This window comes from Scomber scombrus, chromosome 11 (genome assembly GCF_963691925.1).
Source record: "Scomber scombrus chromosome 11, fScoSco1.1, whole genome shotgun sequence".
Taxonomy (NCBI): domain Eukaryota; kingdom Metazoa; phylum Chordata; class Actinopteri; order Scombriformes; family Scombridae; genus Scomber; species Scomber scombrus.
Window position 1 is genome coordinate 16,942,246 of NC_084980.1, and position 22,861 is coordinate 16,965,106.

Consider the following 22,861-nt stretch of genomic DNA (forward strand, 5'->3'; position numbering starts at 1 on the left):
CAGAAAACCATGGAAAAAAGGCACTCTGTCTTCAGGTGAAATAACATGAATTTATTCTTTGAGCATATGGGAAACTAAACAGATCAATACATACTGACTAAGTCTTCATCATGTGTCACCCTGATAACCCTGACGTAGACTCCAAGTTGATACATGTTCTGTTTGGTCTTTTTTACATGATTTTGTGCACCACTTAAGGACAAATATCAAGTAAGACTTCTTTGAGTTTTTATTTTTTTTATTTTCACTGAGACTGAACAGAAGAAAAGTGGGAGAGCAGAGGGTAATGGAGTATGGATGACAGCTGGAGATATTGGTGCCTGATGTTATATACTTCAAGAAATGGATAATAGAGGAAGTTAAGTAGGGGAAACTTTTGAATATCAGTTCAATGGAGACCTTCCTGGCACCGAAACAATACAATATGCACATACAGACACATATACGCACGTTTAAAACCTTTCAGTTCATTGTGTGTGTGTGTGTGTGTGTGTGTGTGTGTGTGCGTGCAAGCAAAACAGAGACACATTACATAACTGGGCACCCTGGCTCTCCTGCCAGTTTACTATCACACAACAGTAACTCGGTTCACACGTGTGCAGGCTTGTTTTATTTTGTGTGTGAAAGCGCAGCCTCACATTTGTCTCTCACGCACTCATGACCCTGCTGGTAGTTCATTATTTTACCAACATGGAAAAGCCTTCCTTCATTCTCTTCCACTCAGATGAACAAGTTTGTCATGCATTCAAACTGAATGTACATGAAGCTGCATTACATAAACACTCAGAGGGTTTTGATGAAGAATACATCTGACCTTTTGCTAGGAAGATATTAGATACTTGCAGGAAGTGAGAGAGGCATTGATGTTTTTTCTGAGTTGTTAACCTTAAAAAAAAAAAGTAGAAAAAAAGATTTTAAATATGCCCAATACTATGTGATGCAAGGTCGTATCAGAAAGCTTAACTGGTTTGCTTGTCCTTAGTGAATAAACCTAACAGCTTCCCTGAAGCATCTCTGCTGATAAAAAAAAATATTTTGCTTTGGTTTAAAAGAATATGCCATTACATGTGCATATGGCTTTCCTTTTTAATTAATAATTCTGGTATTTGACCATAATTTGTATTGGTTATGAGAATACTATACTCACCAAGTTAATTTCTGAGGTCTGGAAACACAGCAAAAGAGATATTAGAAAGTCTGGCAAGGCAACAACCACAAGCCGTCTGTTGATCATACAGGCCCATACTTTGAGCAGCTATTCTATCCAAAATACAACAAAAGCAGACAAGCAAAGCATGAAACTTATGTTCTATATAAATTACTGTTGCTATACTTTTATTGATCCTTATAAGTTTTTTCTGCAATTGACACATGCACTGACTTGTGTCTCACAGATTTCATCCAGTATATTCATACGTCCCACAACATTTAATCCAGCACAGGAATGCCAGACTCCACCACTGAAAATGCAAAGAGCAGGCAGGCCAGTTTTGTTGATATAGTAGACAATGGTGTCCCATAACTACAGTATCTCCAGTGATGAATATTAATGCAGAAAGATATACTGCATCTAAAGGTTTGAAAGTGGAACTAGCTGCCTGCCTTTAAAAAACAACCCTGTAATCCAATACAGAGAGGAAAACTGCTTCAACAATTCTTTTTCTCGTAAATAAAGTAAAGCAAGATTTATTTCTAAAAAGTAAGCCCAACTTCAGTCTTAGCTTTGATAACATGGCAATATGGATTTTAAAAGTTTTTCATCCACCCAAATATTTATACTACTGCACTCTCTTTTATGGTGTTATTGACAGAAAAAATGTCACCACTGCAACTGTCAGTATTTCTTGCATTTAGAAACAATATCCATTTTGAACAGTTTAGGACCAGCTTCAAATTATGACAGAATTTTTGAAGGAGGTTAAATGATAGCTGTAGATTTTGAGTGGCAGCATCAATTGAATCTGTAGGCAAGTAAAGGATGGTGTCATCTGCATATAGATGGAAGTTACAATCTTTTTCTCGTAAATAAAGTAAAGCAAGATTTATTTCTAAAAAGTAAGCCCAACTTCAGTATTAGCTTTGATAACATGGCAATATGGATTTTAAAAGTTTTTCATCCACCCAAATATTTTTACTACTGCACTCTCTTTTATGGTGTTATTGACCGAAAAAATGTCACCACTGCAACTGTCAGTATTTCTTGCATTTAGAAACAATATCCATTTTGAACAGTTTAGGACCAGCTTCAAATTATGACAGAGTTTTTGAAGGAGGTTAAATGATAGCTGTAGATTTTGAGTGGCAGCATCAATTGAATCTGTAGGCAAGTAAAGGACGGTGTCATCTGCATATATAGTCCGTGAGCCAGAGGGGTTGGTCGTTACCGAAAAAGTGGCAAAGGCTACCATACCTTTTCTGAAAGCCTGGAATCTCAGCTTTTCAATGATGTATGATGGCCATCTGACAAGAGTAGCTGTTTTGAGTTATCACACATAATGTAAACTAAGGTTGAGAAAAATAATGCGTATAAATCAAGCAGAACACTGACAGCTGAAAATCTATATTGGACATATTGGAATATTTTATTTTGTTATGTTTGGTATCATTTTAAAGGGGAGACTCTGGGCTTTCATTTAAATCCTTTTGTGAACATTTTGGATAAGTACAGCCAACCCTGGAGCTCTTCAAACTTTTAATCACACACATTTTCCTGCCATTTCCGCCTAAGTCATCTTTTGTCTTTTAATCCTGTGGCACCAGGGAGCATCAGAGAAACAAAATCCAAACACTGAAATACTGGCATGACCCTAAAGATTCAGAAAATGTATCATTTACCCATATTATCTGATTTGGAGGGGGTGATTTTCAGTGTTATATCAGACATGGCGTTTGAGAAAATAATGCCTATAAATTAAGCAGAACACTGACATAGCTGAAAATCTAAAAAACGGTATAACAAATAACAAATGAGACATGGATTCCTATGTTTTAAGGTGTGGTAAACCCAATTATGACATTGCCATTACTGTAAAAGGTCAAGGTCATGACTTTTAGGCATGGTCAATGACATTTTATGACATTTTCGTACAGATTGCATCATTCAAGGCCACGACACTAATCAAACTCCTCTTCGGAATCCTCATCAGAGGAATAGGATTGTTTCTCATCAGCAAAGTCATCCTTCTGGTTTTTGCACTGTCTTGCATGGCATAGGTCAGTGCAGGGCAAGTTTTTGGCAACACACTGACATGATGGAGTGACACAGTCCCTCTTGCATGAGCAGGACAGAAACTCAAGTACTGCTTGTGGACCAATGGAGACATTGAACCAGTCTATGGAGAGCTGCAAGTCACCATCTTGGTCCACTCTAGACCACCCATGCTCAACTGGGGAAGGAACTTCAGGGTTGTTCTCGAGGCATCTTCTCCAGATAGCACCTTGATAGTTAGCTCTGAGACAGTGCTTCCTGAGAGAATCTGAGCATGGAGGTAACTGCCAGGATTCTACACCTTTCTTTGCACAAAAAAGTGCATACCTCATTTCATTGATGTTGGTGATTCTGGACTTGGAGCTGTACATTTGACATGTGAACTCCTGTAAGACTGCATACAACTAAGGTGTCATTGTCGAGTCTGCCCCAACCTTCTGAACAGAAGTTTTCATTCTTCTGAAGAAGTTTTAGGGCTGACACTTTACCACGACCTGCAAATGCACTTACAGTGTCGCAGCCTGTGTATGCGTGTAAACCAGGCAAAGCCTGACACAACTGTGAACCCAGACCACGAGCGAGTTGTGAGATGTTTACGTAACTAGTGCGATTCTTTGTCCCTGACTTCAGGAACAGGTCACATGTGAGTGCATCACTGGTAGCCAGGCTTATCACCAAGACATCAGTGTCATCAGACACAAGGATGACAGATTTGTGACCAGTCCTTGAAGCATGGCAAGCATGGAGTAGCATACGGGTGTCAGCCTCTTCCTGAGTGGACGACAGGTCTGCTACCTTGTGCACTCCCTGTTGGGTCAGCTTGTAACACTGATCTTTGGTTGTAGTGTACAGAACCTTTTCACAGATTCTTGTTCTAGACTGTTCTTTGCCCCACTCTTTGAGCAAGAAGGTAGCAAGATTTGTTTTGTTGTTGTTGCTTTGTAGGAACTTCTTCCATTGCTGAACTCTGTGCCCTGCAGTGATCTGTCTGACCTCTGTGCCTGAGTCTGCACCTCTGGCCACTCTCTCCATGTGTTTGATAGAAGCCTCATTATATACATCAAAAACAATGTCAACACGGGTGCTGTGACTTGCTTCAGCTAGCACAGTGGACAAGACATAGTCTGCAATATCAGCAAATGTCTTGCCATCACCGTTCAGCTTCTGAACAAGTGCCATGCCATCTATTACGCAGCTTGAATTTAATGGCAATGATTCAGCAACACATGGGAACTTGAGCAGTTGCTTGGCAAGTGAGGATTTGCAAGTCTTCCTCACAAGCAAGAGCCCACGGAAGTGGTCCAAGGGGATGAGATAACACTTCCTTCAGGTTGAGCTGTCTACTCTGTGCAATCAGTACCATGTGGGCAAATATTCGATTATCAGCTTTGAGGATAACTTCTTTATTCCCAGTTTTGCATATCTTTGCTTTTCCCTGCATTGAGGAGAATGTTTTCAGTTTCTTCTTGGAGAGTGGTGCATGGAACTGCTTTGCAGGAAGATTACTCTCAACACGCTCAGCAGAGAAGGTTCTGTAGGCATTCTCGCCAATGGTGTGTGCTTTCAGAAGGTCTTCAGCAACATCTGCTGGTGCTGTACTTCCAGTAGACAGAGAAACAAGGGACTCACCACCTGCAAATGGATTTATCCAACTAGAATCCAACAGATCCACAGTGCTTGTAATGTGTTCTTCATCTTTGGCAATTCTGCTTTGCCCAAGGTCCTTGTGAGAACAGTCACTTTGTTGGGGTCCCAGGGAGCTTTTCAATATAGACAGGTAAGTGCTTTTGTACTCAGCAGTAAGGTAATATCTTGAGACAGCTGCTGGGTTCAAGCTGAACCCTTTTGTGCCTCCAGCTGTCTGAGTGTCCCGATTGACAGTTTCCTCTAGGGTCTGGTCAATCGGAACCCTGCAAATGTGTTTGTTGCACTCAGCTGGGCCGAAAAGCCACCTTCACAGAGAAACATGTACAGACCTGGTTTCTCATGTTCAATGCTGCTCATCTCTGAGTAGTAAGCAGTGAGTGACCTTGCATAATTCAGATTATCATAGGCAAAGGTCCAGGGGATGATTGATCGAATGCTAGCCATGTGCAATGCCCAGTTTCCTTCACGTGATGCCCTCACAAGGTTTAGTACAACCTCCACCATGTCAAAATATGACATCCAGAAGCGGGCCAGTGGACCTTGCTGAGACCTGAGATGCTGCATGAATTCACAGAAGTACTGATGGACCTTTCTGAAAACTGTACGGTCAAGTGATTCTTCTACAGTGGTTGATGATATACCCTCAGAAAAGACACTCAAGACTAGGGGCCGGATATCTAGAGATCGGAGATCGTGGGCATCAGGATGGTTCTCTGTGAGCCACTGGGGAAACTGATTCCAGACTAGCCTCAGGAGGGCTTCATACATGATTTTGTGGAATCTCAGAGATCTATTGTACTTATGGCCATCCAAAACACCACTGACAGATCCCTCAGCCACAGCTCCAGATTCAATGCATATGTCCCTTAGGCCTGCAGCCTGGAAGCGCTTCCCAATCACACCCAATAACATACAGATAGTGTGAAAGACTCCAAGTCTTGGCACAATGTTGGGAAACCTGTCTCTATGTGCCCACAGAATTTCTATAACTTTACAGTAGAGAGCCTGATCAAAGGCAACTGACATGTTGCTGATGTGTAAGGAAGTCATGATGTTTTTACTTTGAAGGAGAATCTCATGAACAGTTGCCATCTGGGTGGCCGGGGCATTGATGGTTGGCAGATAGCTGACAACACTGGGAATAACATTAACAGAGTTTGCTGCTAAGATGTTGTAACCTGTCCAGCTAGGGACACTTTGATTTGTGGCAGAGTGCAGTCTGCATACCAACCATAAGAAGTTCTTCTTCAAAGCATCAGCACAGATATCTGTCTTGACCTCAACATAGGATCTAGTTGGAGGACCACACCTAGTTCCCACAGCATACACTGGCAGAGCTGGCAAAGATACAGAGACAGTGCTGTTGGGCACATCACAAGCTGGTCTAGGCAGTTCAGGACCGAACATCCGAGGCTGCACTGCTATACCATTGACCCTATGGGATGTTCCAAAAAAAATAATCGAAAACATTTTCTGCCATCGTTGCATTCTGTTTTTATTCACTTTTTGTTTTTATTTATACATTACAAGCTCATTATTTATACATTTTATTTCTGACTGGCTATTATTATATGTTTAAACTGCTTAAACCGCAATGATAACTTTTAAGGTGACCTCATCCAATATATACATGTCAAGTTTGAACATTTCTCCAAATTAGCGCCTATTTTAGTAAATGAAGCCTCATTTGTATATTTAGCCATTACTTTTGAGAAAACCTGCTATACAAGCAATACTTGTCTTAATTTATGTGATAAACTGGGAAAGTTTTGTGGTTATGTATAAAAGTTTTCTTATTTACCAGAGTCGCCCGAGAACAAGGCATTCATTTTTTAATGTAAATTCCATGAAATTGGGGACCTGATATAAATTATATTTGGTGGATATGTATTAAGGACCTTTTGAACTATCTAAAAATGCTTAAAATGCTGAATAACAACTTTCTCTAAAAAATATTTACCTCAGACTTCAACAAATTAGCATAGGGGTAATAGTACACTACATGTTTCTGTCTTTGAAAACGCCATGTCTGATATAACACTGAAAATCACCCCCTCCAAATCAGATAATATGGGTAAATGATACATTTTCTGAATCTTTAGGGTCATGCCAGTATTTCAGTGTTTGGATTTTGTTTCTCTGATGCTCCCTGGTGCCACAGGATTAAAAGACAAAAGATGACTTAGGCGGAAATGGCAGGAAAATGTGTGTGATTAAAAGTTTGAAGAGCTCCAGGGTTGGCTGTACGTATCCAAAATGTTCACAAAAGGATTTAAATGAAAGCCCAGAGTCTCCCCTTTAAAATGATACCAAACATAACAAAATAAAATATTCCAATATGTCCAATATAGATTTTCAGCTGTCAGTGTTCTGCTTGATTTATACGCATTATTTTTCTCAACCTTAGTTTACATTATGTGTGATAACTCAAAACAGCTACTCTTGTCAGATGGCCATCATACATCATTGAAAAGCTGAGATTCCAGGCTTTCAGAAAAGGTATGGTAGCCTTTGCCACTTTTTCGGTAACGGTTTCCATATTTTGAGGCCCTGGCTCACGGACTAATAGATGGAAGTTACAATTGTACAATGAAGAGGTAATATTGTTCATATAAATAATCAATACAACTGGTCCAAGTAAGGAACCTTGTGGAACTTCTTTTTTAATGGGGAGAAAAGAGGACTAAATGTTACCTATCTTGATACACTGTGACCTATCAGAAAGAAAATTCTGAAACCACAGACAGCTAGCATTGTGAAAACCCAAAGAAGAAAGTTGTTGTAAAAGCTGAGAGTGGTCAACTGTTGTCAACTTTTGTTAAATCAATAAAAAAAGTAGCACAGTGTGCTTTTGTGTTATCAAACACTGGTACTATATTGTTAATAACTAAAGAAGTTTCAGAATTAGTGCTACATTTAGGCCTGAAGCCAGACTGAATTGGACTTAGTATGGAATGTGTGGACAAAAATGATTTCAGCTGCGCAACAAGTGACTTAAGTATTTTTGCAAGAAAGGATAGTTTTGGGATTGGATGATGGTTATGTAATATAGATTTGCTACCATCTTTATGGAGAGAAGGAACATAGGCAGTGTATAGGAATGTAGGAATGATGCCAGAGGTAATGCTAAGGTTGAAAATATGAGTTATATATTCAAAAATTAGCTGTGCTGAGGAATTTAAAGCAAACGGTTCCAGTTTATCAACACCCGTTGATTTTTGTGCATCAATATTACATAAGGCATCAGCTACCATCCTACTAGTGACAGGAGATAAGCTAAAGAAGTGGTTTACTTCAGCAGTAATATAATGAAGGGTGACCTATGTTCTTTCTCACAACAGTTGGGACACACTAAGATAGACTACAAATTGCAAGGCTGTCAGTTAGAGTTAATTATTCATTAACAACACAGGCAGGTAGAGGAGTGCTAGAATTGTTAGAGGCAGATTTTCCAGAATGAATTGTGATTATAAGGTGAATTAGTGAAGAGTGCAGATATTCATCAGTTTTGGCACTTATCCTCAACTGTCTACAAGCAAACCAATAACAAAGGTATTTGGTCCACCTAGCCACAGCCCACGCTTTGTTTCAGGAATACAATTAAGGTAGAAAGCTCTGCAGTGAACCAGGGAGTGGACCTACATCTTGTTCTTGTCTTTTTAAAAGATGTATGTATCTCAAACTGAGTTAAAACATTGGTAAAGTAATTTAAAACTAGCTTGGGATCAGGGTTTTTAAGGAGTGTCAATGATTGGACTGGACTAAAGATCATGTAGAAAGGCCTAGTCATTAAAAGTTCCTTTTGACCCCTATGTCTGAATCAGTTTTCCTCCATTTTACATTTTCTAATGCAAACAATCGAGCAACGGTCACTAACACCAAGGTCAGAAACACCACAGGCAGGATATTTCTCTGGCCTGTTTGTTAATATTAATCCAATTAAGCTTGACTTGGAGGAATCCTTCAGGTTGGGGTGAGAGGGATGTGAAATCAGCTGTGCAAAATTAAGATTGTAAAAAAATTCTTCAAGATTATTAAATGCTGAGGTAAACCAGTCTAAATTGAGATCACTGTGGATAATCATCTCATGATCAATGATTGTTGATCAACTATATAGAGAGGTCTAGATAATCTTGCTAAACTTTAAACTTGTTTACATTCTGTTTTATCATCTGACCACACACTATTTCTTGCCCTGTCAGACTTTGTTGTAGTGATGTTGCTGTTTTCCTACATCTTAGAAGTTACACTTTTAAGAGTATTTTATTATTATAATAGATATGAAACAAAATTAAGACCAAAGTTGTAATGGACTGTAATTGGAAACATTCATACATTATTTTATCAATTTTGTCATCTGAAGAGTGTGTAGTGTCTGTTTTGTGGAAGTTATAAAGCAAGGACTGAGATTAGCTCACCTAGCCTTACAGTGTTTTCCTCTCATGAGTCTTTCTGCCTTGGGTGACAGGATATGCCTGTGGCCAACTCCTTGTCTGTCTGTTTATCCATGTATTTATCGATCCATACAATGTTTTTTCTGTCTTAACCATCGCAGCTTGACTTGACTGTTTCTCCTACTCCTCAATCCTATGGATAGCTCTTTATTTCCACTCCCCACCCCCCTCTCTCTAGCTATAGTTCTCTGTACAGCAGCATAGCTCCTAGTATTCATGCTTGTACAGCACAAGCATGTTGCACATGGACCTTTGTTATTTCTTTTATTTTTTTACTTATTTATTTTACACACATACACTCTCAACCGCAAACATACTAAATAATTAATGTAGGAGCTCTGCGCACTTTCACAGCCTTACAATAGCACTCAGATTTACATCCATGCATTCAATTAATTTATAGTACGCACTCACATATTGTATTGTATTGCATGAGCAAACATGCAGACACCTTTGTCCACTCTGGTGACAACATTTGCATTTGCTCACACACAAACAAAGGCTGAAAACAATCCCTGGAGCTCTTACGTGTGTGTTTGCGCTATGAGCTCACTGATCAGTGGGCTCCTGTTTTCCAATGTAAGGTTTCGTAACACACACACATTACATAACAGCGGCAGGAGTCGAGCCGGGAAGAAGGGGGAGAGGAGAAGGGGAGCACACATCCATGTACGTCAGCATCCAGCCCTTCCACCAACAACAGGGAATCACTGGGTAGAATCTTCTTTTTCACACACCAATGCAGACAGAACACCTGCGATTCGGAGCATCCACAACACAGCTCTCTGTCCACTGCATCTGGGTCTATTTTTAGTGGTTATTGATTGAATTACATGATGAAGCATGTTCACAGTACAGTGGGTGGTGTGAAGGACAGTGTTGCTCATATAAATGCTGCTATTACTTCCTCTTTAGGGTACCAGAGTTGCTGTTCCTCATTGCAGCTGTCAGGCATCTGAGACGTAGTTTGCATCTGTTTCTGCTGCTGCTTAAACATAGATCAGAATCACGTTCACATGACCTCATATGTGAAGTGAGAAGTGGATAGAGTGTCTATGGCACTACGCAATAAGTCATGTTAGACATCATTTACAGAAGAGCAACTTAGTGTGCAAGTGGGTCAAACTGCAGCAAAGAGAAGATAATTCAGCATTACAGAGCTCACTACAAATCCTCCTTCAGGTCATCCCCCTGCCATTATGCATTCCCACACTGCCCCTACAGGCAGTGAATGGTAATGCATTGACCTGATAACTGATTGTACAATGCCTTTAATAGCAGAGGGCTGTTTAGTTCCCCTTCTCCCCAGGGGCAAAGGGTAATAATGGTTTGATGGGGAAGATATTGCAGGCTGTGACCTCATTTGGATTCAGGATGTGTTTCACTGGACTGGAAGAAAAGTTGTTGTATAGTGTCAATGCTTTTGTGTGTGTGTGTGTTTGTGCGTGTGTGCGTGTGCGTGTCTGTCTGTGTGATGTGTCCTTCCTGGCAACATGCTTAAGAGAGATGAGCTATCAGAATTTGAGGGCATCCATCAAACTATTAATTATCCTGCACAACCTCCCTCCGGAGATGGAGGTGCATCTCAGGGTCACCTGGGCCACAACATCACATTTTCTCTTGCCCTTTGTCTCTGTGTGGCCCTGCTCCTTAATGCTACATCACCACCTGAGAGCAATGACAACAAAAAAATAATTCATACACACCTACTGCCTGTCCCCTCATCCTGTATTATAATATTTGTAGCTGTTATTTTAGTATATTTCAAAACATTTTAATTTAACGTACTGTAAAACTCTCCTTTTGGAAAATCGCACACATTCAGAAGCATGGCATCTAAAGTGCAAAACGATTTAAGCATGTTTAATTGTTTTATTAATTAAAGACATAATGAAAGCAAAGCAAGCTGTGACATGAATGATTAAATAAATACTCAGCTAGTTAATCATCTGCTTGTGTCACTGTCTAAACACCACAGAGTCTGTTTATGCTTGAGTCTTATAGAGTCACCATAATTGGGTCAAGGTTATTTTGTTTGATCAAAACACAGTTGTGAATTAAGATGCAGAAACACGACAGAATATAACACACAAAATTGTTTTATTTTTATTTTTATCTTCTTATGTCTTATGTCTTCTTACTTGCATACAGTGACTTGTCTTAATTGATGGTTGAGATTATAGCAAAAGTTATGTCCCAATTTCTGCTCTTTATGTGTATCAGTAAAGTAGAGCTGCAACAATTAGTTGATTGATTGATTAATTGATCGTCAGAAAATTAATCTGCAACTATTTTGATAATCAAATAATCGTTTTAGTCATTTTTTAAGCAAAAATGGCAAATAAAAAAAATGCTGTCTTGTGATGAGTCAGATGATGCATGAAAATGTAAAAGGTAAATAAATATATTTGGGTTATGGACCACCAAGAGATCTGAAGACATCAACTTTGACTCTGGAGATAGTAGTTTTTCACTATTTTTACATTTTACAGACAAAATCATGAATCGATTAATTGGGAAAGTTATTGTCAGATAATCTATAATGAAAATAATTGTTAGCTTCAGCCCTACAATAGCACCTTTGGACAAAACTAGAACAATAACTACCACTTTAACAAGACTCTACACTAAATGCTAACATGCTGATGTTTAGCAGGTATTATATTTACCATGTTCACTGTGTTCATTTAACTGGTTAGCATCCTAGCAGTTGCTGTTGGGTTTATGTCATTTGTTATGCTGGTATTTGGTCATAAACAAAAGTTTTTGACAAATAAATATTTGGATTGCCATCCCTAGAGCCATGCTGCTAGCGTGGCTAAAAACTACCTGACACCAAAGGAAACTACTGAAGTACTCTCCAGCTTGTCTTTGTTTGATATTTTGACTGCTGCCGAACACATGAACACATGAACACATGTGCATCTTCCGTATCACACGATAAGAGATAATGCATGACCATCTCACTTATTTCCCATGCAAACATGTACCTCATCTTCTTATCACTTTTACACAAAGGACAGCTTGACACATTTCACACATCAACACCTCCTCAGTCTGAGAGGGGGAGGCAGCCCCCTCCAGCCTCTCTCTATGGACATGTTTGTGTCAGAACATGTGGGAACTTTTAAAGGGGACGTTTGTAGGATTAAGAAGCTACTAATTAAAGATAATTCATTTCACAAACCGTGAAACTGTGGTATTTAAACAGCCTTGAGACCTCCCTGAAAATCTCTACTGCACGCTGTGTTTTTCACAGCTCAACATGTGCATTGTCCTGTGAGGTGTAGAGAAGTGTAATGTGAGGAAAAATGTGGAGCAGTTAGGTGAGTGCAGCAGGCAGCCTGTCACCCACGATGGCCTTAGCCACCTTCCAGCAAGGCTCGACAACCACTGTTGGAGCTGACAGTTGGCTTAACACGGCCTGTCACTTTGGATCTGAGTAATCACCTCAAGTCATCTACAGAGAATGAGAGAGAGAGAGAGAGAGAGAGAGAGAGAGAGAGAGAGAGAGAGAGAGAGAGAGAGATAGAGAGAGAGAGAGAGAGATGAATCAGAGATGGAGAAACAAACAAGCAAAGAGGCATGGCCGATCAGATGTGGGAGGCACATCCCTCCCTTGCGTGGAAATTCACACCCTTAGGTACATGCATTTTGACATTGTGTGTGTTTGTGTGTGTTTGTGCATGTGTTTGTCTTTTCCAACAGAAGGACAGTGCAGCTATTTGTGTCGCAGAGTAACAGCTGGCCTCACTCTGTCTTACATCTATTTCTATGTCGCTTCTCCACCGACTACCCAACTTCAGTTTGCTATTTATGACTTAATATCTCCAACATGGTACAGATTATCTGATGATTAGTCTGATAGTTCATTAGTGTCTTCTTTCAACTCTTTTTAGAGGCTGCTGTTGTTGTTAGTCCTTTAATGAGATGCTTCAGTTGAATAAATACACTTCAAAAGAAGAAGAGAAAAGCTGATGTTAGAGATATAGGAACCCAATATAGGCTTAGAAACATTTACAAGTCCTAGAGTCTTGCCATCCGGCACATCACATCTGTCACCGCCTATAGAATAAGCAAGTGTGCATCTACGCATGCTCATGCTCTGATGTGACTTATGTGGGTCATTGATGCCCTACGGTATGGCATGCCCAGTCCTGTAGTGGAGGTGTGCTGATGTCAGGTTGCATTTAGCAGGGCAGGATGATTAACCAGGGATATGTCCTTGTTATTACTGAGAAGCTCCAGGAAAGAAAAAAAAAGGTTGAATCGGTTAAATGAGGAGATGGATGGAGAGAGGTCGGCCTTGGGTACTGATCACTAACAATGATGGAAATAAGGGCAGCGGGGCATCTGAGAGGCAGTGTTGCAGACTGATAGGAGAAATATCTGCTATAATTCTGATTCTGATAATCACACATTTAGCAACCAGCAGTTGTTTCTTTCATGCCCATGTGATTGTCTTGGTAAAAATACACATAATACGCTGTATAAATGCAGTTCATTCTGTATCAGTATTCAAAGATGTCTTTTTGAAGCTGCAGACGGTAGCAGCTGTTTCACATCTACATGCTCATTCTGAAAATGTTAATGCACATTTCACAGACTTAAAGTCTGGAATTGAACAGAAAAATAGCTTTTAGTCTATCATTTTATCATTTTGTTTCCTACCTTGTTCATGCCAATTATCTTAATGTCTTAATATAGATCAGTGGAAAGAAGGTCATGCTTGCTCTAAGGAAAGTATACAGTTTGTTTAAAGGCGCAATCTGTAGTTTATTGACCATATCATCATACATGAAATTCTGAAAGACCACATATGATTGACTAACTTGTGGAGATGGCTGGTATTACAAAATAGCAGAGTTAAAGTAACTTGTATTGACAGCAGTCTTCAAATCACATTACCTGACAGAAAAATGACAGTGGCCTCCATTAGTTAATCGTCATCAGCAGATGCTTCCCAGAGGTGGAATCCACATTTCTTGAAGCCAAAAATACTGTTATAGCAGCCTTTAGTATTATGTTGCCATCTGGCCTCAGTTAGACAGGCCTATGCATGACCAAAATACTGAAATCTGGACACTTCTCACATACTGTGTTTGAAACGTCATATGCTTTAATTGTTTTCATGTTGTATTATTTGTTATAATTTGTTATAATAAATAATATGCAACCAGGAATGCCTGGAAATCAGTATTGATACTAAGTGGAGTATCTTTTACATTAATAACTTAGATTTTTTCAGTCAGTTTGAGAATGACGGCCAGTTCCTATTTTTGTGGTGCGGCTCCCCTTTTGTTTACCATTGGGACACATACTTTGGCTTTGGTCTCTGCGAGAGTAGCTTTCACCTTTGAAAGTGAGATCAAAAAACTGAGGCACTTTCTCACTGGTCCTGTGTGTGTGTATGTGAGTGTGTGTGTGTGTGTGTGTGTGTGTGTGTGTGTGTGTGTGTGTGTGTGTGTGTGGCTGTGTGTGTGTGTGTGTGTGGCTGTGTGTGTGTGTGTGTGTGTGTGTGTGTGTGTGTGTGTGTGTGTGTGTGTGTGTGTGTGTGTGTATTTCCAGTAGTATTGGAGCCTAGTGCGGAGGGGAAAACTCTCTTCCTGAACCTGAGGGAAAAGGAAGGAAGCCATCTCCAATAACCAACACACACACATACACACACACACACACACACACACACACACACAAACAAACACACAAACACAGTAGTGCTCCTGCATACAGTAGGTCTAGGAATAGACTGTGACTTCAGCACATGAACACACCCACGCTGCAAGGCCTTTCTATTATTTTTACATGCGCATCTTATGCATCGCACATAGAATACGGAATGACCACCATGACTTACATCATTGCTGCTTAAAATATTTTGAGTGAAAGAGGCCTAAGGTTCACACATTTGGAATATACCAGCTCAGACGGTTGTACAGACACTTCCTTCCCCCTCTTTGGGGTAACCAATCCTGAGATCCTGCTTTTCCCTGGCTCACCCCTGTAAACAGGATGCTCAAGTGGCAGTCCCACCCATCTCCCCACTTCTTCCACTGTGTATTCCCATGGCCAGACTGAAAGGTTTGCTTCCATCCAGTCATCCCGCATCCATGTGAGATGGTTGTAAATGGCAACATCCATACAGGAGCAGCTTTCAAACTTCTCTTATCACAAAAGCAGCCCACTCAAGTTGTCTGCATTGTTCTCCCTTTAAAAAAAATCTCTTGCTGTTTGTGGTCCATCAGCATTCAGGTGGGGACAATGGATGCACATATGGAGATGCTTAATCACTGTCACTGAGTGTGTGTGTGTGTGTGTGTGTGTGTGTGTGTGTGTGTGTGTGTGTGTGTGTGTGTGTGTGTGTGTGTGTGTGTGTGTGTGTGTGTGTGTGTGTGTGTGTGTGGATGTCAGCAAGGGGAAGAGTAGGAGGAGTAGGGTGCGTGTGTTTGTGCATATGCTTGTGTGGGAGAGAGCATGTTCCAACAAAAGACCTAAAAATAGTAGAAATATGCCCATGTGACATATTGAGGCTAAAAGCTTGTGAATAATTTGTCTAATGCAACACATACCCCCTTTCTAAGCTCAATCATGAAAATATGCTCCTGCTGGTTACCTCTGCCAGACTGTGAAGTTGGAAGGAAGTAACCAGTCTGTTCAGCCGCCACACTGGGTTTGTTTGTCTGCTAGCAAGATGTCACATGGGTGCAGTTGAAATTTGGTGGACTGATAGCTAGATGCTGATTTAGAATAGATGTAGGTATATCAATTAGGCTGCCTCAGATTTTTCCCTCCATTTTTTAAATTTCAGTTTAATGCTGATTTTAGCAGCAACCAAAAAAACAAGCCTTATTTTTCAAAAGAAACTTTAATAATATCAGTGTATTGATATTAGTTAATTTCTCATTTAAGTTATTTAGGTACATGCTGGTGAGTGCATAACCACTTCAGTGCAACTACAAACCACTTGTTTGGAAGTGAAAATGAAAGCGGACACCTGTTATGTTGTGTTTGTTGCATTGTAAATCTATTTGTGTGCACAACTAAGTGCGTTGTGCCAAGGTCAAACCAGGAAGTGGTTCAGCAAAGTATATAACACATTTTTACATAGAGATGATGTGGTTCAACTGTTAATGTACGCTCTCATGTGCACGTTGTTGTAAAACCTTGTGTAGGGAAATAGCCATGACACCCTATGTCAGTAATAACGTGGGTGCATGAAATGTTATTATAATCAATAGGTACAATGATCAAAATTATGAAAAAATGCAATGGCTCCCCCCACGCTCAATGTGTCTACTATACAATATATGGCATTTTGCTCCCAGCCAGCACTGTGTACACATACCCACAATACCACAAATGATATAAACCTTCATTTAATGGCATTTCCTGTGGAGTGGAAGGTAATGATGACCCTTAAAAGAGAGATAAAACCTGCAGTTTCATTGGCTCCCTGCACACTCCACTTGTTCCAGGAGTGCAATTAAGTAGGTGGCAGATCAGCAGTGGTGAGGAGAGGGGACAGGACAGAGAAAGGACAGTTTTGAGGTTTTGGATGCAGTGTAAGTAAACAACGTTCCCCAAGTTCTAATTTTTAATCCTGATAAAAGTGCCAGAAATGTTGATAATTCAACAGATTCACTCAATGCACAAAAAGCAATTTAATTTGTACATTGCGACTGGGAGATGTTACAATTTTTATTCAGTACCTTCTGAATACCACTGAATTTCTTTGTGAGGCACATGAGATATTTCTCTGTGCCAATTTATAGGGTTGAGATAGCAAAGATGTGTAATCACAAGATGTCTGATCATTTTTATAAGGCTGTAAAAAGTACAAATTTAGCTATTAGATATTAGGAACGCCATTCAATATAATGCACCACAGTATACCATCACCACCACCCACTACGACCTCAATAATGAACATACAGTAGAATTATTACCTTTTTGACAATGTCAATGAAAACTGAAAAATAAATATGTTTCATAAATGTAGTATCTATAGCAGGGCTGTTGTATTAGATTGCGTTAGATTGCACAGGTGTACGTAATGAAGTAGCTGGTGAGTGTATATGTGGTTTTGCAGCTTTCTGCACAGCGTCAACTGCATTTGCTATTATAAGACCATATTTAAGTTGGCATTGCATCCAGGGAGGTTTGTAAATAGTCCTTCTCCTTAAGGAGTAGGATGTGCATCTTTTTTACCACAACCACCCACGTGTGTTTATAAAAAGACACACATTGATGTTTCTTAAGCATTATTGTTATTTCACACAATACCAAATTTGACTTCTGGAATTTTCCATTCCATTTGGAGTACATGTTAACAGTATATTGCAATATTATTTTACACATGCTTTTGAGAAAGTCTGACGTGTGACTTTATAATCAGCTGCTGAATCAGTATTGCATTCCCACACTGTTTCTCACAAAATAAAATTATAAAAATGTTTAAAAGATAAACAGCTGTGGAGGCTGCGGCTTTGCACGTTGCACAGCTCAGTATTGGCAGCGGCCTGTGCCATCTAGTTAGTCTTGTGATTATCTCTGTTGTTTAAGCATACCAAGACAGTTCACCCTTGTAGTCAAACATGACTTCTGGTCAACATTTAAAAAGAGTGTGATATGCTACGCACTCAGCATCTAGTCAAAGCAAATATCCATTTGCAAACCAGGCTATTGATTCTGTTGTGAACACAAGATTAGCTTTTAACACAGATGAAAGGTCAGGGCTCAGTTGTGGTGCTGATTAAAGTGAATTGTGATTGCCAAAGTTTGTATGAAACTCTGCCTCTTGAACACGGTGAGTTCAGCTGTGTATACGTTAGTGAAAATCATTACGTATGCATTGTCATGACCTCAGGGGGATGACCTCACTTCAGCTCAAATAAGCAACTCCTGGTCAGAATGATATTAAACTCTGCTGAGTGTGTTGGGTGAGGGCGCAGCACTCTATTGCGTTAGTTTTACAGTCGACATGTGAAAGACCTGAATAATTTAAAGCTATAAGAGCGTGTGCCTGTTCGCACTCGCTTACCCTACTGACTCTTTCTCTTTTTAACTCACCTCCAACCTGTCCTCCTCTGCTTCACTGTGTGTGTTTGGAGTATGTGTGAAAGAGCCAGTCCAAAAGGGACACAGCTAGATTATGGCAGGTCACAGGATGTGAGACATTTTCTAAGTCCATCTGTCAACTTTGTAAATCAAGCCATGGATCTCTTGGCTGAATGGGGAAAACAGTGAGGTTAAACATGCTGTGAGCACAAAACATAAAACTATAGATAGAATGGAGAAACTCAAAGCCAGGCACACGGTCAGATAGAAGAGACATGACGGGAGGGGGGTAGCGGCACATGCCAGCCTGGGGAGGTTTTTTGCGGAGGTGGACGTAGACAGAAAGCAGGTGGATGTTTAGACAGAACGATAAGACAGCCTGGCTGACAGAACGCCTGATAAGCACCCTGACTGTCAGGTTTGGCAGGCTCACAGTGAAGCAAGAGAACAGGGCATGGAGGAGAGACAGACAGATGGGTAAAACTGAATAAAGACAACTCAGAAATTGTAAGAGCATAATTTAGAGGGGGGGCACCTGGTATTGAATTTGAGACTCTATTAATGGAGAGCTGCACAAATGCAAATCCAGACTATTCAAATCTATGCGCACAGTACTGTAGGACATTCAAGGCTGACAGTTGTGCTGAATGTATTTAGATCTGATGCAAACCCAGCATTGTGATGGGATTGTGTTGAAAGCTCACCACGCCAACCATTGTGCCTATATTTCTCAATATATGGTATTTGGGTGCCACACAGTCTGATATTTTTTTAGCCACGCAGCCATGTCTCTTTCAATGGAATTGCTTGTAGACCTGTCTAATAGTGTGGTCCAGGTTGAAATATCTGAACAGCTATAGGATGGATTGCATCGTCCCCATGGGATGAATCCTAAAGACTTTGGTGATCCATTGACTGTTCCTCTAGCGCCACCAGCAGGTTAAGGCTTTCACTTATTGTGAAATATCTCAACATTGACAGAATTGATTGGCACAAACTTCTCTACAAACAGTTCATGGACAGTGAATCCAAATGACTTTTGTGAGTCCCTGACTGATCCAAGTACCAACAGAAGGTTGACATTTGTGTTTTAAAATGTAATACCTCCACAGCTGTTGTATCGAGTCAAAATTGTGTCCAATAGATTGGTGTATGACTAAATACCTAAAAAAATAATGACATTCCTGTCAGTCTCGGTTGTACGTTGTGTACGAACAGCGAACGTTAAACTAAGATGGTGAACATAAATATTTTACCTGCTAAACATCAGCATGTTAGCATTGTCATTGTGTGCTTGGAGGTACATAAGTGCCTCACAGAACTGCAAGAGTGGCTGTAGTCATGTTTGGTGTTAGCATTATATGTTTAGTAAGTGTCATTGTGTACCTGTCTTTAAAATAACTATCTTGACATTCTTATTAGATTGAATTGATTCACTGGTGATATGATCATTGGTTTCCTTAAGCAGTATATAATTATTTGCCAGACTTGTGTCACATATCAGCGCTAACGACACAATATCTCTTATTTTTTGTTCCAGGGAAGCCTCAAAGCATCGAGAGCTCAGAGCGGGTCCAACTGTCAGGTACATACAACGTTCGGAAAGGGAAGCTCCAGCTGCCAGTCAACCGCTGGACCAGACGGCAGGTCATCCTGTGCGGCACATGCCTCATTGTCTCCTCTGTCAAGGAGAGCCAGACGGGGAAGATGCACATCCTGCCGCTCATTGGAGGAAAAGTATGTCTAAGACTTGCCACAACAGTGAATCACGTACTCTTTCTGTTTGTTTCTCATCCTGGCCTTTTATGATGATGTTATCTAATTTATGCTTTGGATCATAAACCCATAATGTCATACCACCAGAGAACGACCCGATAAAGTCGCTCTTATTATCCTCTGCAAATAGGTTGTCCTTGACAACATTTTGCCTTCAACAATTCTTTGTCCTTTCGGGTGACATCCAGTAATGGTTGCTGCTTTGTTCATTTCAGCTCAAGGTCAAACAAAAATGGTGCAAGCCAGGTTTTTACAAATCCAAATTATTCTGGCATGCTATAATGAGTAATGTAATGTACTTGTATTTCTCCCAGCACTTTTTAAAAACTGCCTCCCTAAAATTGACCTTTACACATTTATTGCTTTATGGATCTGTGTATCTGCAAGGCCACTAAATAAGCTCTAAGCACTCTCTTCTGAAAAGCCCTTTAAGTCCGTCTGCCTCACACAATGGACACTCTAAATCCCACCACACCCAGTTTTAAACATTTCACACACAACACATGACCTCTAGTCAACCATTCATGCACACTGTGCCCCTGCATGTGCCTGTGTGCGGTGAGTTTGTGTGTGTGCGTGCCAGTATTCTATTAAAACACCGTAACTAGTCAGCCATTCATTCACAGTCCATGTGCTTGAGTGTGTGTGACTCTGCGTGTCTAAAGAGCAGTTTTACATGCATTTCTTCCCGTCCGTATCACGCACATGCGTTCATTATGTAATCAAGTGTCCCTTATATATTTTATATATAGTGTGCTTCTGGTTGACTGAGTTTGTCTACCCTGCAGCCATTAAGCGTCTTATATCTTTTCAAATAAGAACAAATATATTAAGACATCCATGTGTCAACTCTTCTCTCTCTGTTTCCTTTTATTTTGTGGCACTATTATAGTTCATATTCAGATTTGGGTCAGAGATGTCACTATTTCATATCTAATGTCTCTCTATTGTGTGTGTTGTTCTGCAGGTGGAGGAGGTGAAGAAGCACAATCACTGCTTGGCCTTCAGCTCAGCAGGGCCTCAGAGTCAAACCTACTACGTCAGCTTTGACAGCTTCACAGAACACCTGCGCTGGCACAGACACGCTGCCAAGGTACTGCATGTGCAGGAGAGTTAGAGAAAGAAAAGGAGAACACAAGCATATGCTCCCCAGCGCTACTTACGGGTCAGCTGCGTTATATGTCAGAACATGCGTGACTGCGAGTTGACTTCGGAAAATATGGCATTATATCCACCACGATCCCACTGCCTGTGTGAGCAGAGTGGATTGAAAACTGTACATATTTTAATGCTGTCCACGGTTTAGTGTATAACCCAAGTGTCTTTGGGTGCACTCATACACATAAACACCACTCGTGGCTCTAACACTCTCCTTTCTCTTATTTGAACTCAAGTAGGCCATAGCCAGAAAACCTCTTTTCTAAATATTAACAGGGACATGCATGTCACCAGCACCCAGAGGGCCACTCAGAATAGAAGCCTGGATAGAAGCAGCACGTGCCCCAGTGACGACTGCTAAGCCTCTAGCTAACTCTGCTCCGCAAGGCTCGATCACACTGACTGTTGATTCACTCCCTCAAGATGAGGTGGAGGACGTTTATGCTGTCATTTCATTTTAGACAACCACTTATACGTTTCTGTGTACTTGTCTAAGAAACAGTCCCTGATCTTAACTGATCCAGGCACTGTGGTTAACTTGATCACACAATAATGTACTGTGATGTTATATTAGTGGCGTGATCAAACCTGTTGGACTTTCCCTTGCTTTTCCTGACTTTGTAATCCTAAGCAGATTGCCCACTGAATGACATTTGACTCCTTAGCAGCAGGCTAGACACACAGACACACACACACACACACACACACACACACACACACACACACACACACACACACACAGTAAACCACTAAAGTCTTGTGTAGTAGAGATAATCCTGTTTAACTCCATGCTTGTCTTTTTTTCCACTCTTCCCACTTCCCTCCCCACCTCCATCTAGATGGTGTCCCAGAGGATCAACTCAGTAGATCTATCCTGCTGCAGTTTGGAGCAACTTCCTCCCAACCTCTACTACAGCCACGACCTCACCCATCTCAACCTCAAACACAACTTTCTGCCCACAGACCAGCGGCTGCAGCAGCTGCAAAGGTACAACGCCATTGTATATCTACAGTAAACGCACCTGAAGCTAAACCACAAGGAGTGGAGAGGAAGGAAGGAGTGAATGATAATAAAAGGAGAGGAAAAGACTGGAGGAGGTGTGACAGGTTGAGGAAACAGTTCAGGGTTGGAAAGATGAGTCAAAGCTTAGCATAATTTGGCCACAACATGAGATGGGCTGTGCTGTTGTAAAAAGAGAAGGGTGAAGAGAGACAGCAACACACAACAAGGCTTCGCTGGACACAGCAGGTCATGGCTGACTGGTTTGGACAGATTTAGTGTTCGCCTGCAGTTTGCGAGCCATTGACCTGAGCAGTCTAGGACTCGGCCATTGGCACACAGGGACCAAAGAGGCTAGCCAGGGTTGCACTGTACCAGGCCAGGCCAAACGAGCCCAGAGCCCAGAAGGGTAGATATGTCTGCAGGGAAGCTTTTAATGTGCCTGGCCTCCCTTACTCTCTCTCTCTGTGGGCACCATCTGCTGCATGCTTATCATGGTCCCAGATTAAAGCCCATAGCCAAGATGTGTGTGTGTGTGTGTGTGTGTGTGTGTGTGTGTGTGTG

At 40.8% G+C, this 22,861-nt stretch overlaps 1 protein-coding gene across 1 annotated transcript in view; it reads left to right on the forward strand.

Annotated features, from left to right (window-relative positions):
• Nucleotides 1-22,861, forward strand: part of phlpp1 (PH domain and leucine rich repeat protein phosphatase 1) — a 51,906-nt gene that overhangs the window by 15,251 nt on the left and 13,794 nt on the right. The window contains exons 2-4 of the mRNA XM_062429493.1: nt 19,904-20,100; nt 21,107-21,232; nt 22,137-22,285. Coding sequence (XP_062285477.1) covers nt 19,904-20,100; nt 21,107-21,232; nt 22,137-22,285 — 472 coding nt within the window. The remainder of the gene's footprint in view (nt 1-19,903; nt 20,101-21,106; nt 21,233-22,136; nt 22,286-22,861) is intronic.